At 39.8% G+C, this 14,604-nt stretch overlaps 1 protein-coding gene across 2 annotated transcripts in view; it reads left to right on the forward strand.

Moving 5' to 3' along the window:
* The window catches only part of amot (angiomotin), a 48,774-nt gene that overhangs the window by 20,811 nt on the left and 13,359 nt on the right, over positions 1–14,604 (forward strand). For both annotated transcript variants that reach the window (XM_072375664.1, XM_072375665.1), the window contains exons 3-6: positions 531–1,107; positions 7,811–7,955; positions 8,338–8,430; positions 12,955–13,100. In XM_072375664.1, the coding sequence (XP_072231765.1) occupies positions 531–1,107; positions 7,811–7,955; positions 8,338–8,430; positions 12,955–13,100 (961 nt within the window). The remainder of the gene's footprint in view (positions 1–530; positions 1,108–7,810; positions 7,956–8,337; positions 8,431–12,954; positions 13,101–14,604) is intronic.

The following is a 14,604-nucleotide window of genomic DNA, read 5'->3' on the forward strand; positions in this document are numbered from 1 at the left end:
ATGCTGCACAAGGTGATGACCATAAAGAACAATACTGACCATCCTCTGGATGATATACTGATCAAACAACAGAGTGTGTTCAGTCAGAGGCTTTATCAGCTCGGCTGCAATACAGAGAGATACAGGAGGTCCTTCCTGCCAGCTGTAGTAACCAGACACAATGTCTGCTTCTACTGAAGAATGTCATTATTTGTTGGTTTCATACTACAACTAAATTAATGTTTAATTTGACTTTATTGAGCCTTTATTTATCCATGTAACTCATTAACAACAAATTCTTTCACATTGGTTTCTTAAAATGTCTATTTTTCCCCTTTATTTGCACAGTCAGTACGTCTGTGTAATATAATTTGATATGAAGTGCAACTATACCCAGACTGCATATCCTGCCATATACTCTGTCTACTTATAAACAAATAATCCCTAATCTGTTCCATTCAGCAGTGAGATGATCATCGGTTCATGTTCAGCATTCTGTACACAGACACAATACTGACTACTGTTTGACCACATAATTGATCTCTCTGCAGATCCAGTAAGGAGGGATTGGTTCACTACCAGAGGCCCTTTCACCAGCACAGTCCCACCTCCTCTGTCACCTCTGTTGGCTCCTTGTCTCGCGCCCAGTCTTCCACCCTCAGCAGCATGCTCTCTGCCTCCCACACCTCACATCCTTCTTTTCCTCACCAACAATCACAGTGTCAGGGAGAGCCTTTCTTTATCATGGGGCCTCGTAGTCAGCAGGGAACAGGTTCCCACCAAGTGTTAGAGCCTGTTTCTTCAGGGGCGATACATCCAGCATCACAGAGGGGTCATACTTTTCCTCATGATCCCTACGGCTCCACCCCAAGGTTGCACCATCATCAGCAGCTGCACCTGCAATGTCAACAACCTCAGCAGCAGTTCCAAGGACCTCCACCTTCACAGGCCCAGCTGTCAATTCAGGCTGGTCATTTCCCCTTGCCCCACTCCTTCACACACCTGCAGGGGGAGCCTTATGCTACAATGGCTCGAGCCCCACAGATGGTAGATGTGCTGACGGAGGAGAACAGGATGCTGAGGCAGGAGATGGAGGCTTGTCGCGAGAAAGTCACCAAGCTTCACAAGGTAAAAACATCAGGAAAATGCTTTCACTGGATCATTATAAAAGTTCATTTATAGAGATGTCAGCAGTGGTGTTTCTTTGAAGTTGTAAATAACAAAAAGTGAAAAAAGAGAACACACTCAATCTTGCAAAGACGTTCCACTCTTGCTTAATAATACTTTTTTGGAAATAGAGCAGAGTAATGCTGTCCTGACTTAGTTAAGCAAAAAAAAAAGAAGAAAACAGTTGGAACTGAATTCAGAAAAACAATAACAGTATTTCAGGAAGTGGGACAAAGCAAAGCAAGAGAGAGATTTATATATTGTTTCACAGTTGCAGCCTTTAAAGTATAAATAAACATGTCCATACTTCCATGGTGTAAAGGCAGGAGGATGCTGCATCAGCTCATTCCTGGAGCTGTTCCTTATTTTGGTGATAAAGCATGAATGTGTTACTCATGTTTGTATGAGCCAGTATTGCCTTGTGTCTAAACACTGTCTGTCCAAGCAGAAACAATGAAAATACAACCAAGGGCTGGTTCTGCAAAAAAAATACCCCCCCACACACTTCTGTAGGGTCAAAAGATATCATTGAAAGAGATTACTTTGAGTCTATATGTTTGTGGTTGTCTTCAACAGTCCAATAGAGACAAAGACTTAGGTTGGGGAGAGAATAAGCAACACTATTCTGTACACAAATCCCCCAAATAAGGGGAAAATGATTCGAACAATTGCACTGAGACCACAATACTCTTGATGGAACATCACGGAGAATGTTAAATTGTTTGCCAGTTGAACAAAATTCGCTTTGATTCATTAATTATAATAAGAATTAGTATCTGAATTTAATGATTATGAACAAATAGACAAGAACATTGCAGAAGACATTGAGGAAATCTATAAATGTTTTGGTGGTGACTGATAATGTACTCCATAAATCCTCTAAAGAAATAATTTTTAGCACTTTTCTAAAAAAAAAGACATTTCTACAGCAACAACACTCAGATAACAGACTGAACTCCTAACAAAGTTCAACAAATAAACCTTTTTGAACAGCTTTGTTCAACATGAGAGAAAAATGAAAGGATGTTGATAGAATTGAACAAAGAAGTGATGCTAATGTCTTTCTAATATTCATATAAGTTTATATTCCTAAAGTACTCATAACGTCCTAAAGTCCAGGTGCAGTAGAGCTAAAGTAGTCTGTCTCACATGAATGAATGTTAAAGGACAAGCTACCGTGTTGCAGTTTGCTATTTCAGAAACTCAATTGTAAACTTATTTCTTTTGACTGTTTAAGGTAAGTTTACTCATTAAAGTCAAAAGAACTCATATAGTTTGGGAACTTTCATTACTCCGGAGGTGAGCTGTTCTGGTAGCTATTTCTGGTAATAGATGCTCAAAGTAAACCTTCAGATGGCAGCTTTTGTCCACCTTTGGCCTTTGGTTTTACCAGAACTCTTGTTTCCATTTTCTAGCCAAAGGCTTCAACGTGTGCCCAAACCTAGCGGCTGTACTTCCAGCAAAGCTGCCGTTAAGTTTTCTTTCTATCCAGTTTCTGGGGTCTGCTTTTTTTGGCTCTTCAGATGCTTCACTACTCGTTATTCTAATTTTTCTCTGATCTATCCAAAATTGACAATTCTGGTATTTAGTTTTTCTTTCTCTTCTATCATTGTCTTCTTTTCCACATTTGACATATATATATACTGTATATCTTTAATTTTACCTTTCAGCACATTGGGTAGTTCAGTATTTGCATTCTTCTTTGGCTGGACAGTTAAGACAGGATTTAAAATTGTTCCAGGTATCAGGGCTCGGCCACTCATCTCAGGGGAGGAAAGGTGCTGAAGGACATCTGTATTGCTACCAAATGCTGTAGCTGTAACTTTCATGCTTTTCCTTGGCCCATGGTCTGGCCCCTGAACGTTCTCTACTGTGTCAGGTCCACATTTTTCCAGGTGGACTCTTTATCAGTGCAGAATGTACCTGTGAAACTTTGTGTCACAGCTTATTTGACTTTATAAAATAGCCCTGCTGCATGACTACAGCACTTCCCTCTGCTGGCCATACAGTCACAGTTCACATCAGCAACACGCCATCCTTCCTCTGCAGTTTATTTCCAAATCAAGAGAGACCTGTAGTTTGCTTTTTTTTTTTGCTCCTCACAAGCCAGGCGGTTGTTGAAATAATCCTATGAAAAAAAAAGAAAAAAAAGCATTTATGTTTGAATGTTTTGATAGGGTTAATGTGATCAGGGTGACTGATTAAAACTAAATGAGCGAGTTAGTACAGTAGTGTATTACAGTGCTTTAACCTCTATATTCCTCTACATTTCTTCATTCTGTTTTCTGGCTGTTGTCATAACCAATGTCTAACTAATACCCAACCCTAACCCTTTATCAGTAACTGTGGGCCAACATGCTAACATGGGCAGCCCAACTATCCATGCTGTTGATTCATCTATAAACAGGGGGGTGAAGTACAGGCTGCAGAGTACCCCTCAAACTCCTGAGCTAAAAAGATAAAAGCCTTGAAAATAATTTTGACACCATGAGGAATGTGCTAATGTATCTTTTATTTCAACTGAGCGACAAATGTTGAAACAGGAGCGACTTAAAAACACCCCTCACTTTCAAATGAAATTTTAAAAAATCAGACCTTGTTTGTAATGGAAGTTAATGGGGACTTGGTCTGAGGCCATTTAAGAGAAAACCCGGTAAGACCCGTCACAGTGGTGCTCACATTGTGTGAAAGAAGACAAAAATGACATTTTGATGTATATCTTTTGTAGGTAGAAGGTCTTTTTCAGACTTTTTTCTGATAAGGGTAAAAAATCTTAAGGGTAAAAAGTGACAATGGGGGACATCATCACACTTAAAGCATTTCGGGGGAAAATCTTCACTTTTTATAAAACTTAAACTGACATTGTGTCAAAACTGTAAAAGCTATCACAAAACCTTTTCAGTTAGAGTTGTGTCCTCTCCATTTAAACTTTGAATGATGTATCTATGATAAAGTATGGCAGAATTAGAGTGGGCCAAGTTTTTCACCCTTTTCAGCAGAATCCCATTCATTCTTTATGGGAAAATGTTTGCATTTTTTAGCACTTTTTTCACAAAAAACACGAACCACAAATAACAGCACACTTCTCCATATTCAGCCGCACATTTTGATACCACGTTTGTGTTTTTTTTTTCAAATCTGTGGAACGATTTATTTGCCAAAATTAGTGACGAAAGTGGAAGATATAGGAAATTCAAAAACTGAACATTTACATAATAAATGATGTTGATGAAGATTCTCAGTCATATGGGTCAACGTAATCAGAGGAGCGTGAATAAGGGCAACTGGACTTTTTCTGGGATCTTGAAGACGTTTCACCTCATCTGAAAGGCTTCTTCAGTTCTGAACTAGATGTTGGGGAATATCAGCTGATAAGCAGAGAGGGTCGTTACAGTCACATGTGTCACATGTGTCCTCAGCCAATGTGTTTGAGTCATTATCACCTCTGAATTATCTACCTGTCCGAAAGGGCGAGTGAGTTTTGGTCACAGGATCCAGGATGTGAATGGTTGTGAAACTGCTTGGGGAGGCGAGACAATGCTGCTTTGTAAGTGCTGGGAAGGTGATACCTGAAACCACATCTGTCATAGCTGTATAGTGGAACTGATGTTGCCATAGTAACAGTTACTTTGCAATGCAGAATGTTGGAGTGGAAATTAATGTGTTGTTGCCGAGGGTTACGGGACGTTTTCTTATGCCTGTTAAAAGATGTTTTTTCCAGTGTGACATAGATGGGATTTATAAAAGCTAAATTCATTAAGGACCTCTAATACTGATATATTGTATATTATTATCCTGTATATTATTTTAAGTCAAAGTGCAAATCACCTTTGCATTAGTATTGTTTCAGCAGTTCTTATTGTGCCTGGATTATAAAACTCTCTGAATCTAGGGACACTGGTGCAAGAAGACTCTGCCCACTTATCAAGATCGTCTGCCTTATTGCTTTAAAGAAAAGCGTCAAAAGGAATTACGTTGCACCATGATTGAGGGTCCATGCAGTTAGTCAGCTCTTTGTAATAAAAGTGTTTACTTTGAAGCATTTGTTGCTCCTATCAGATAAGCTGCTCAGCATTTCTGATAACAGTGATAAACTTTCTGCCTTCTGTGGGAGCTTAGTTTTATGAACATTTTTGAAAGGCTTAAACCTTTTATTGTTAATTTGTTTCTGGTTGTTAAACTTTAATGTATTTTACAGCTGGAAACTAGGCAGATGTTCAACTCAACATCAAGGCTTGTCACAACATTTTAGTGCTTTGAAAAAAGGTTTAATGCCTTATGAGGCATCTGTTTAATCAGCTGAGCCACCCAATGTATTTAAGCTGTGCTCATTTTGTACTTTTTCACCAATTCTTTCACGGCTTTCAAAGAAAAAAATACTTTTAACAATAAAACAATCAATTAACAATTTAAATTCAAACTCTACAACACTGGAAAAACAATATTTTGTGAAAGCTTTCAAGGTCCATTGTCTGTTTTACCATCAAAAACTATTGTTCCAGGTCATTAACTGTACAAAAGGTCACTAGATATGCATGTAGAAAGCAGTAAAGTGATTAGACAAGTAAAGCTGATGTGGCTGTACAGCACTTCTAAAATGTGTTTTTAAGTTAAAGTTCCATCACATAATTTTACTGCTTTCAATTAACACAATAGCACAATAACACAATAATAGAAATTTTCCACAAGGCACACAACCTGCATGTTTCCTTGCTGCAACATGACTGCTGTAAAGAAACGTGGCACCATGGAGAATATTTATGTCATTGCAAACATGTGCTATAACAGCATATAGTGTTTAGGTTGATATGAGATTTGAACCAGAGCCCAGTACAGAAAATGCAATGTTAGGCAGCTTTTTAACCAGTTCAGATCTCATGTTGTCAACCAACATTGTGCCTGGTTTTAAGGCACTTAATCTGCATGGACCATTACTCATGGTGCAAGCAGTGTCCTCTCACAAATCAGCTTCCTAAGTAGGCTGAGGGAGTTTGGTTTGTCCACTAAAATCTGCATGGTTGAGAGCACCCTGACCAACTGCATTACTGCATGGTGGGTTTAGGGTTGGGTTAGGGTTGGGGTTAGGGTTGGGGTTAGGGTTAGGGTTAGGTGGGTTAGGGTTAGCACAACAGCCGTGGACCGTAAACGCCTGCAGAGAGTGGTGAAGACAGCCGAATATTCACCAGGACACCATTGCCCTCTCTGCAGAGCATCTCCCACTGCAGAGTCCACAGAATAGCTGCCTCCATCCTCAGGGACCACCCCCACCCTCAGGGCAGAGGACAGGAGTGTGAAAGTGAGGACGTCACGGCTCTAAAACTCTTTCTTTCCAACTGCCATCAGACTCCGAAACAGCAGATAGCAGCCATGTGATAGTCAATATTTCAACATTTCACTGCTTCTACCTGCACCTGCTTCTATCTAACTGCACACGTTGGACTTGATCTCACTATAAACAGGCCTACTCCCTCTAACTCTCTTTGCTCTTAGTGATTTTAAGTATTTTTGTTCTTGTTTTGTAAGGTGACCTTGAGTGCCATGAAAGGTGCCTTTAAATAAAATGTATTAGTATTATTAGTATTATTAGTACTATTGCACCTTGCTGTTGCATTCTGGTGACCTTTTACATTCATGCTCAGTTACAGAAGTCTTACTTTCATGGACAATACTCCACTACTTCTGCACCTCAGGGAACTGCACACACTGGACTTGTATCATTATTGCACCTCATAGATTTAAGATATTATTTCACTCAACTTCTGCCCACATGCACAGCTACAGACGTGTTATTTCCTATTGTACATATTTAATTATGTATACTGCTATTGTATTTTTTAGCACATGCTGCCCTTTTACTTTATTGTGTTTTTTTTTACTTTATTGTGTTTTTTTTTACTTTAACGTGGCCTTTTAATCTATTCTTGCGGACAGCAAAAGAGGCGGGTAGGGTCAGGGTCAGGGGGTGTTGGCTAAGGACCCCTACTGCAGGTAGTAGCTTTCATGCAGGGGATTTGAACCCAGGTCACACGAAAGGTGGCAATTATACCACTACACTATCCAGAATCTAGAAAAGGATTGTTTGATCATTTCACAGCTTTAATACAGCTTTAATCACAATGATATGTGATGATTTTAATTTCTATTTTTAGTTTAATGCTCATTTAGGAAAATAAACTTGTATTAATGAGCTGTTTCTGTGAGGTTTCTGTTTCTTTATTCTCTGGTTGATAATCTGTAAGTGAAACTTTTTAAAAATGTTTTTATTTCATATGCAGATTCTCTTAATCCTTTGAATTATTTTCCTACTTTTCTATTTCTTTTACTTCATACTGACACAAGAAGGGACTGCCAAAGTGCCACTTAGCTTTTTGTTAAGCTTACTTTAAGTTGGACTTTTTTTTAACATGAGAATTGATTATAAACCTAATTTATAATTAAATTATATTTGCTGATGCCAGTGAAAATAACCAAATAACAAACTCCTTGCATATTTGTAACAGTAACCAAATTATTCATTCAGCATACTTTTAGACAGAGAAAACTTACTATAAATGACTTCCATAACATAAGAAAGCAGTCACCTGTTAACAGATTTCAGATCCAGTAGCTGCTCAAAAAAAGCAGAATTTTCAGTATATTCTTTCTATCTTGTGTCTGTGGGCAGCTGGAAACAGAGATCCAGCTGGTGTCAGAGGCCTATGAAAACCTTGCTAAGTCCTCCTCTAAGAGGGAAGCCCTTGAGAAAACCATGAGGAACAAACTGGAGCTGGAGGTGCGCCGGCTTCATGACTTCAACCGAGACCTGCGAGGTGAGAGCTTGGAGGTGTAGCATCATGATGCAGTTCATGTGATCACAGTGGAAATTTACCACACTGGAAGTGGCTCCTATTTTCTTTTACAGTCCACTAATCTTGGTTACAGTATACACAAATTAAAAAATGTCAGTAATTATGGGGAAAAGTGGAAAATTTGAATAGCCATTGAGCTAACATAAAGTTAACATGCAGATGTACTTTGATGGACATTAAATCACTTTCTGGAGATCTGCCTTGTGTATCTAAACCATTAAACTGGAACAAACTTAATGAAATGCTTACACTTCACAAGAAAATTATCAAAATAAACACCACTAACCTTTTTTTTGTTTCTGTATTTGTTTCTAAGTATTTGTTCTGTGCTGCTGTCTTAAAGAGCGCATGGAGACGGCCAATAAGCAGCTCGCCTCTAAAGAGTGTGACGGCTCAGAGGACAACCGCAAAACCATCTCCCAGCTGCTTGCTCAGAGTAAGTGACACGTGCACACACACACACGTGCACACACACACGTGCACACACACACACACGTGCACACACACGTGCACACACACACGTGCACACACACACACGTGCACTATGCCGTCAGAATCCTTTCATATTGCGTGCACAGCGATCAACTGAAGGTGTCACTCACCTCACAAACCGCGCCTCACATGTAACGTAGTTTCCTCATTGGCTTATAATGGGCCCCCGCTCACGTGCACGCGTAAGCGCTGCTGCACGCCTGTAATCACACAACGTGTAGCGACCACGCCTGACATTCATGCGTTTTTTGGTGAACGCACACGTTAACGCTGGTTTCCTTAAATCATTTTCTGTTTGCTGCTGGCTTTGGTTAAATCAAAGGTTTCTGAGGCTTCTTCTCACACTGCAGTAACTTTTATCTGCCTTTATTTTTAAATCTGCTTTTATTTAGGTTTTACTTCATGATGCCTGTTGCTTTTACTTGCTGTATGTTTTATGGAATCACTTTGAACTGCCTTGTTGTTGAAATGTCCAAATAACCTTGTCTTGCCTCGTGAGCTTTAACCCTACCATCATTTATTCAGTCAAATAGTTTCTTTAAAACGGCTGATATTGAAGTAAATAAAAATAAAAGTGCCTGACTTCTAAGAACTGCATGTCTGTCATGCGAACGTGCACAACTAACCAAAAACACAGCAGTTTCAAGGTTACTAAGTTTCTGCCCATGTTTTCCCAGTTGGGCTCCATCTAATAATACACAGTGAGACTCATCGGCTGGGGGGGGGTGTTGCAGCTATTCAGGTGCTCAAACCTAACGCACCTCTCCAGCGGTCCAGCAGTTCTCAAAGAACTGATTACATGCAGAGTCGTGGTTAACTTACAAAAGTTTGCCATTGATTTAGTGTCTGATGTGACAAAGCAAAGTAACAGAAACAGAACTCTGTCTTCATTGAACAAATGAATCTAAAGCCTGTCTGTCTGTAGCTCGTTTGGATCGATTCATCTGGGGATGAAAGTGGAACAGAACAACTATGCGACGCCTTCATGTACGTTCAGTGGTGCGCACGGTGCAGATCACCTCCGGCCACGCAGCATCAGAATCTGTGAATGCACATATGTGTGAACGCATGACAACAGGCAGGGACAGACGGACACGCTGCTTCATACGTACGCAGCTTCCTGTTACGCGTGGCAAGAGGGCAGAATTCAGGGAGGAGAGTATTTTATACTGTTTATTTAGATTTATTTGATGCCTAAGAAACAACGGATCAGAAATGAAACAGAATGAATGAGGCAGATACGGTGATATAAAATTGAGAGAGTACTGTCCATGGCTGCGGATCTGGGAAACACGCCCCTCGTCTTTGAATAATATCCATTTCCTTTGTTCAAAGTCATCTTCTTTGACTGGTAGATTATCCCTATTGTGTAGATCTCGTTAATAACGTCCATTCATGTGAAACATTTCCTGGTAATGGCCTTCCTGTTGCTACAGTCATTATGGTCTGATGAAGCTGCTCGGTGTGCAGTTTGTGCAGAGGACCCGTTTTATTTCAAATGAGTTTGTAATCAGACTTCAGGCTAAAACGATCTATAACCGTCAAGAGTTTTAGAAGTATTGAGTCTGGCTTTTTCAGATATGTGATAAAGCCATTGGCAAATAGTCCTATTTTATGTTCTTTCTTTAATTCTTGTCATTTTTTCTAATTTCCTGGGCCAAAGCCTCAGTGAACAGAACAAAAACAGGTGCCTCTATAGTGTAAAACTCGCTGTTAAAGTGCCATTTATTTGAATTCCGGCTCATTATAAAGGGACTGGATCCACCTGATGAACTGACTGTTAAAACCCATCCGCCTCATGACTGAGAGCTCACTCTGGGGAAGGCCTTCTGAGACGATTCCTGCTTCCTTCCAGGAGGAAGTTTAGCGTTTTTTGTGCCCAGTCAAAGGACTCTTGCAGTGAGGAGGACACTTCCTCCCTAAAGATCATATACCACTCCTTTATAAATCCATCGCTCCCAGGACTTTTATTAGTCTTCACTTTACCGATTGCTTTGTCCAGTTCTTCTTTTGTTATTAGAGCCTCATGGAGGGGAGAAGTCATTTTTAATCTCAGTCTGGTGGAGAGTACAGCGTCTTATAGTTGTCTTTAAAGTTTAATTATGTCTGGTTCATATATTATTTCACTGCTCGTTGGTTCTCTAATAGGTTCTTCTCATTTTTTGTGTTATGAGGCGACTTGTAGCTTTAGGTCCAGGTTCATAGAATATTTGTTTTGTGAATTGTGATTTCTTTTCTATCCCTTCAGATGCCATGTTGTCTTCTCTTATTGTTCTTATCTGTTGTGATCATTCCTCACTATGATCTGTTGTTGCTGTTTTTTTGGATCCTTAACTGTTGTTGTAATTTGTCCAACTTTAGTCCTTTCATTTTATTTGTAAAAGATTGCCTCTCATGTTTTAACAGTGTCCCAAACTATTATTGGTTCAGTCTCCTTATCTCTGTTATTATTACCACAGCCTCTGATTTCTCTCTTATTTCTTTCATGGTTGTTGTCTTATTTAGAATTCCTACATTCAGTCTCCATAGAGGAGTTTTATGTATATAGTCCAGGTTTATGGTTTGATATATGGCATTGAGGTGTTATATATCCGCTGTCCCTATAGAGCGTTCTTTAACCCTGTGTCCATCTGTGACTGATAGCGCTGTCACCTCACAGCAAAATGTTCTAATCCCAGTTATGTGGACTTTTCTGACAAATTAAACCTATAGAAAAGCCTTTTTTCCATTTCCTTGGAGCAATGTTGATAAGAATCAATAGTTCTTTACAAACGTGTAAAAGCACTGGCGTAATATTTGCTCACGTTTAGCATTACATACTGAAACCCAGTGGTAGAGATGGGTTAGGGTTAGGGTAAAGGCTCAGGTTTAACACAAAACTAAAAGCACAGCTTAGCCGGAATTCCAAAACACAAGACCTGACATGAACTATGAAAAAACACGACTATGATTACAAAATGAACAATGACTTGCCGTGACCAACCTGACAACATGAACGGTGCGGATCTGGCAAAGAACCGAGGGAACCTGGAAACTAAGATACTGTGGGGAGGTGATTGGTGATGGAGTGCAGCTGTGATCAAAGACAGGTGACATAGATGAACCTAATGATGTGCAAGAGTGACTGAGGAAAACATGGCAAGAACCTAAATACTGAACAAAAACCTGAAAAATCTAAAGTCATAACAGAGAAATCAAAAAACCCACAGATGTGACAGTCAAAGTTATAAAGAAGCTGATCTGTGATCAACTTATTGTTTAAGGACAGTGTCACATTTTATATATATTCAATTAAACTCAGTTCAGTTCAGTTCAGTTCAGTAATACTATATTAATCCCCAAAGCTAAGTTATATTGCTGCAGTATTAATTATTATTAAAGATGTGCTTTTGCTGTAGATGGATAATTTGATAATATATAAATCAGCTTACAAAGAGGTTAAAGGTTGAAGTTTAGCAGAGAGGAACCAGCTCTGTGATCCTCCTCCTTTACTGTTAGCGCTCTGTCTGCAGTCTCTGTCTGCCCGGATAGTCTTAAAGCTGAGCAGAGAGCTGTTAGAGTTGTTCCTGCAGCCAGGTCCAGGATTCCACCATCTGTTGTTAACCAGCTCTGTGATCCTCCTCCTTTACTGTTAGCGCTCTGTCTGCAGTCTCTGTCTGCCCGGATAGTCTTAAAGCTGAGCAGAGAGCTGTTAGAGTTGTTCCTGCAGCCAGGTCCAGGATTCCACCATCTGTTGTTAACCAGCTCTGTGATCCTCCTCCTTTACTGTTAGCGCTCTGTCTGCAGTCTCTGTCTGCCCGGATAGTCTTAAAGCTGAGCAGAGAGCTGTTAGAGTTGTTCCTGCAGCCAGGTCCAGGATTCCACCATCTGTTGTTAACCAGCTCTGTGATCCTCCTCCTTTACTGTTAGCGCTCTGTCTGCAGTCTCTGTCTGAGGTGTTTTATTTGAATTTGTCATGGTGATAGGTGGTTAAATTAAGTTGGTCAAGTTTTATTTGAGGGGTGGCTGTGGCTCAGGAGGAGGGGCAGCTATCTGTTGTAAGATCAGTAGTGTGGTACTTACACCTGCGTGTCCAACAGTGTGGGAATGTGTGTGATAGAGACAAAAAGCTGTTTTTGATGGACTAAGACTAAATATGGACCTAGACGTGCTGTATGAGTGTGGCATGTAATGTAAAAGAGTGGTGAACTGGACTTGTGCTACATAAGTACAGACATCTGACAGGAGAGTTTTACTGAAACAGTAGAAGTAAACATGTTTTAAGCTTTAAAGGGAATCAGTGTAACGTACACTGTTCAATACACTCCATCACAAAGAATAAAATGGACAGAAGTGAAGGTGGTTTGGCCTATCCTACCTACCTAGTATTTATTCTTATTCTCACAATAAATACATTTTTGCTGGTTATTTATAGTTTGTACAACATTTACCATCAATGGATCATGGATTTATTTTCTTGTGTGTTCAGATAAAGAAATCCTACGTGAAAAAGAGAAATTGGAAATGGAGTTAAATGCACTGCGATCTACCACAGACGATCAGAGGAGACACATTGAGATCAGAGACCAGGCACTCAACAATGCCCAGGCCAAAGTCGTCAAACTGGAGGAGGAGGTAAGATTTCAGATGTAATGCTTGTGCGGACTACTTGTTCCAGTATTTATCAGACAATACATGGTCAGATTTAAGGTAGGAAGTCTCAACAGCAGCCACATTCTCTGATTTAAAATAAACTCATGATGTCACATGTTGACAGTTAACCCTTAAGTTCACTTGATTTATTCAACAGCAGTTAGCATAAAAAGTGATATCATGGCATTTTACAGTGATGAATTCAAGTGAAATTATACAGTCCAATTCAATTAACTCCAATTCAGTTCAGTTCAGACAGTATTTATCAAATGGAAATTCATAAAAGGTTGACGAGCGAACCGCCAAATCACACTCAGTGGGTCCACATGATGAGATTAACTGGATCACAGCTACAGTTAGGTTCTGCTCCTTATCCTTGGATATATGGAGGTGAATGAATGGAATCACTGGCACAAAGCGTGTCATACCCCGGTACCATAGGTGGCGCTGTCCCCATTTCAGCTATCGCTAATAGAGCCACTTCCTGTTGACGTCTTCACCGCCAACAACAACAAACTCAGGCATTCAGAAAGATGGAGAACGCAGAGCGAGATGAAGCTGCGTCCCTCTCCATCTGTGATGAGCTGGTTATGGCACAGAGATGCACAACATTCTCCATCGCCTTGTTTCTTTCTTTCTGACGGCGACAACAACAAAAATCTCGAGCATGCGCAGAACGCTCGACCCGATCCACCACGAGCTTCTGTCGTCTACGTGCACGTTTGGATCGAGTTATCTCGGGGTCTTAATCCGATCGTGAGTAACCCGATCCGATCTGTTTTTTTTGTCAGATTAAGGTGTCTACATGCACTGAATAACTCAATCTTATTGTAATCTTGTCATTAATCCGATCCGATGGCACTCATGTTACCCACTGACTGATTCATTGTCTTGAAGATGCACAGAAACACAGTGGCAGCTTGTTCAGACTGTGAAGGGAGAATCTTAACAAAGCCCTTTGGTCGTGTGTCACTGTGCTCCTGCTTTGTTTTTGCATTTGTAGCTTCTCATGCTAGTAGAAGCTGTTGATAATGACGTGTGAATAGGAATCTATGGCAGACTCATGTTCTTTATAAGACTATTATAATCAGGGTTTATTAATCCACATGTTAATATTCAATACACAGTCCTGCTTCTACTCATTTATTAATCTTATGCTTTCTCTGTTTTAATTACTTATGAAGTAATTCCATTTATTTATAGAGTGCTAATTCACAGCAACATCTTATCATAGGGGACAATGAAGACAAAATAAAACAAGTTCAATTCAAGTTTATTGAAATAAAGCCACTTCAGTTTGTTATAATCATTAAAACTGTTTTCATATAATGTCAATGAAAAAAACAAAGTTGTTTAGCTAAGGAAACCAACAGGTTATATTTAAACTTCTCTTTGATCCAATCTCCCGTCCTGAGCTGCACGAGACAAGAAAAAAACTCCCTTTTAACAGGAAGAAGCCTCCATCAGAACCAGAACCAGAACCAGG

The sequence above is a fragment of the Leuresthes tenuis genome, unplaced genomic scaffold, assembly GCF_036924035.1.
Source record: "Leuresthes tenuis unplaced genomic scaffold, fLeuTen1.0.hap1 SCAF_21, whole genome shotgun sequence".
NCBI lineage: Eukaryota > Metazoa > Chordata > Actinopteri > Atheriniformes > Atherinopsidae > Leuresthes > Leuresthes tenuis.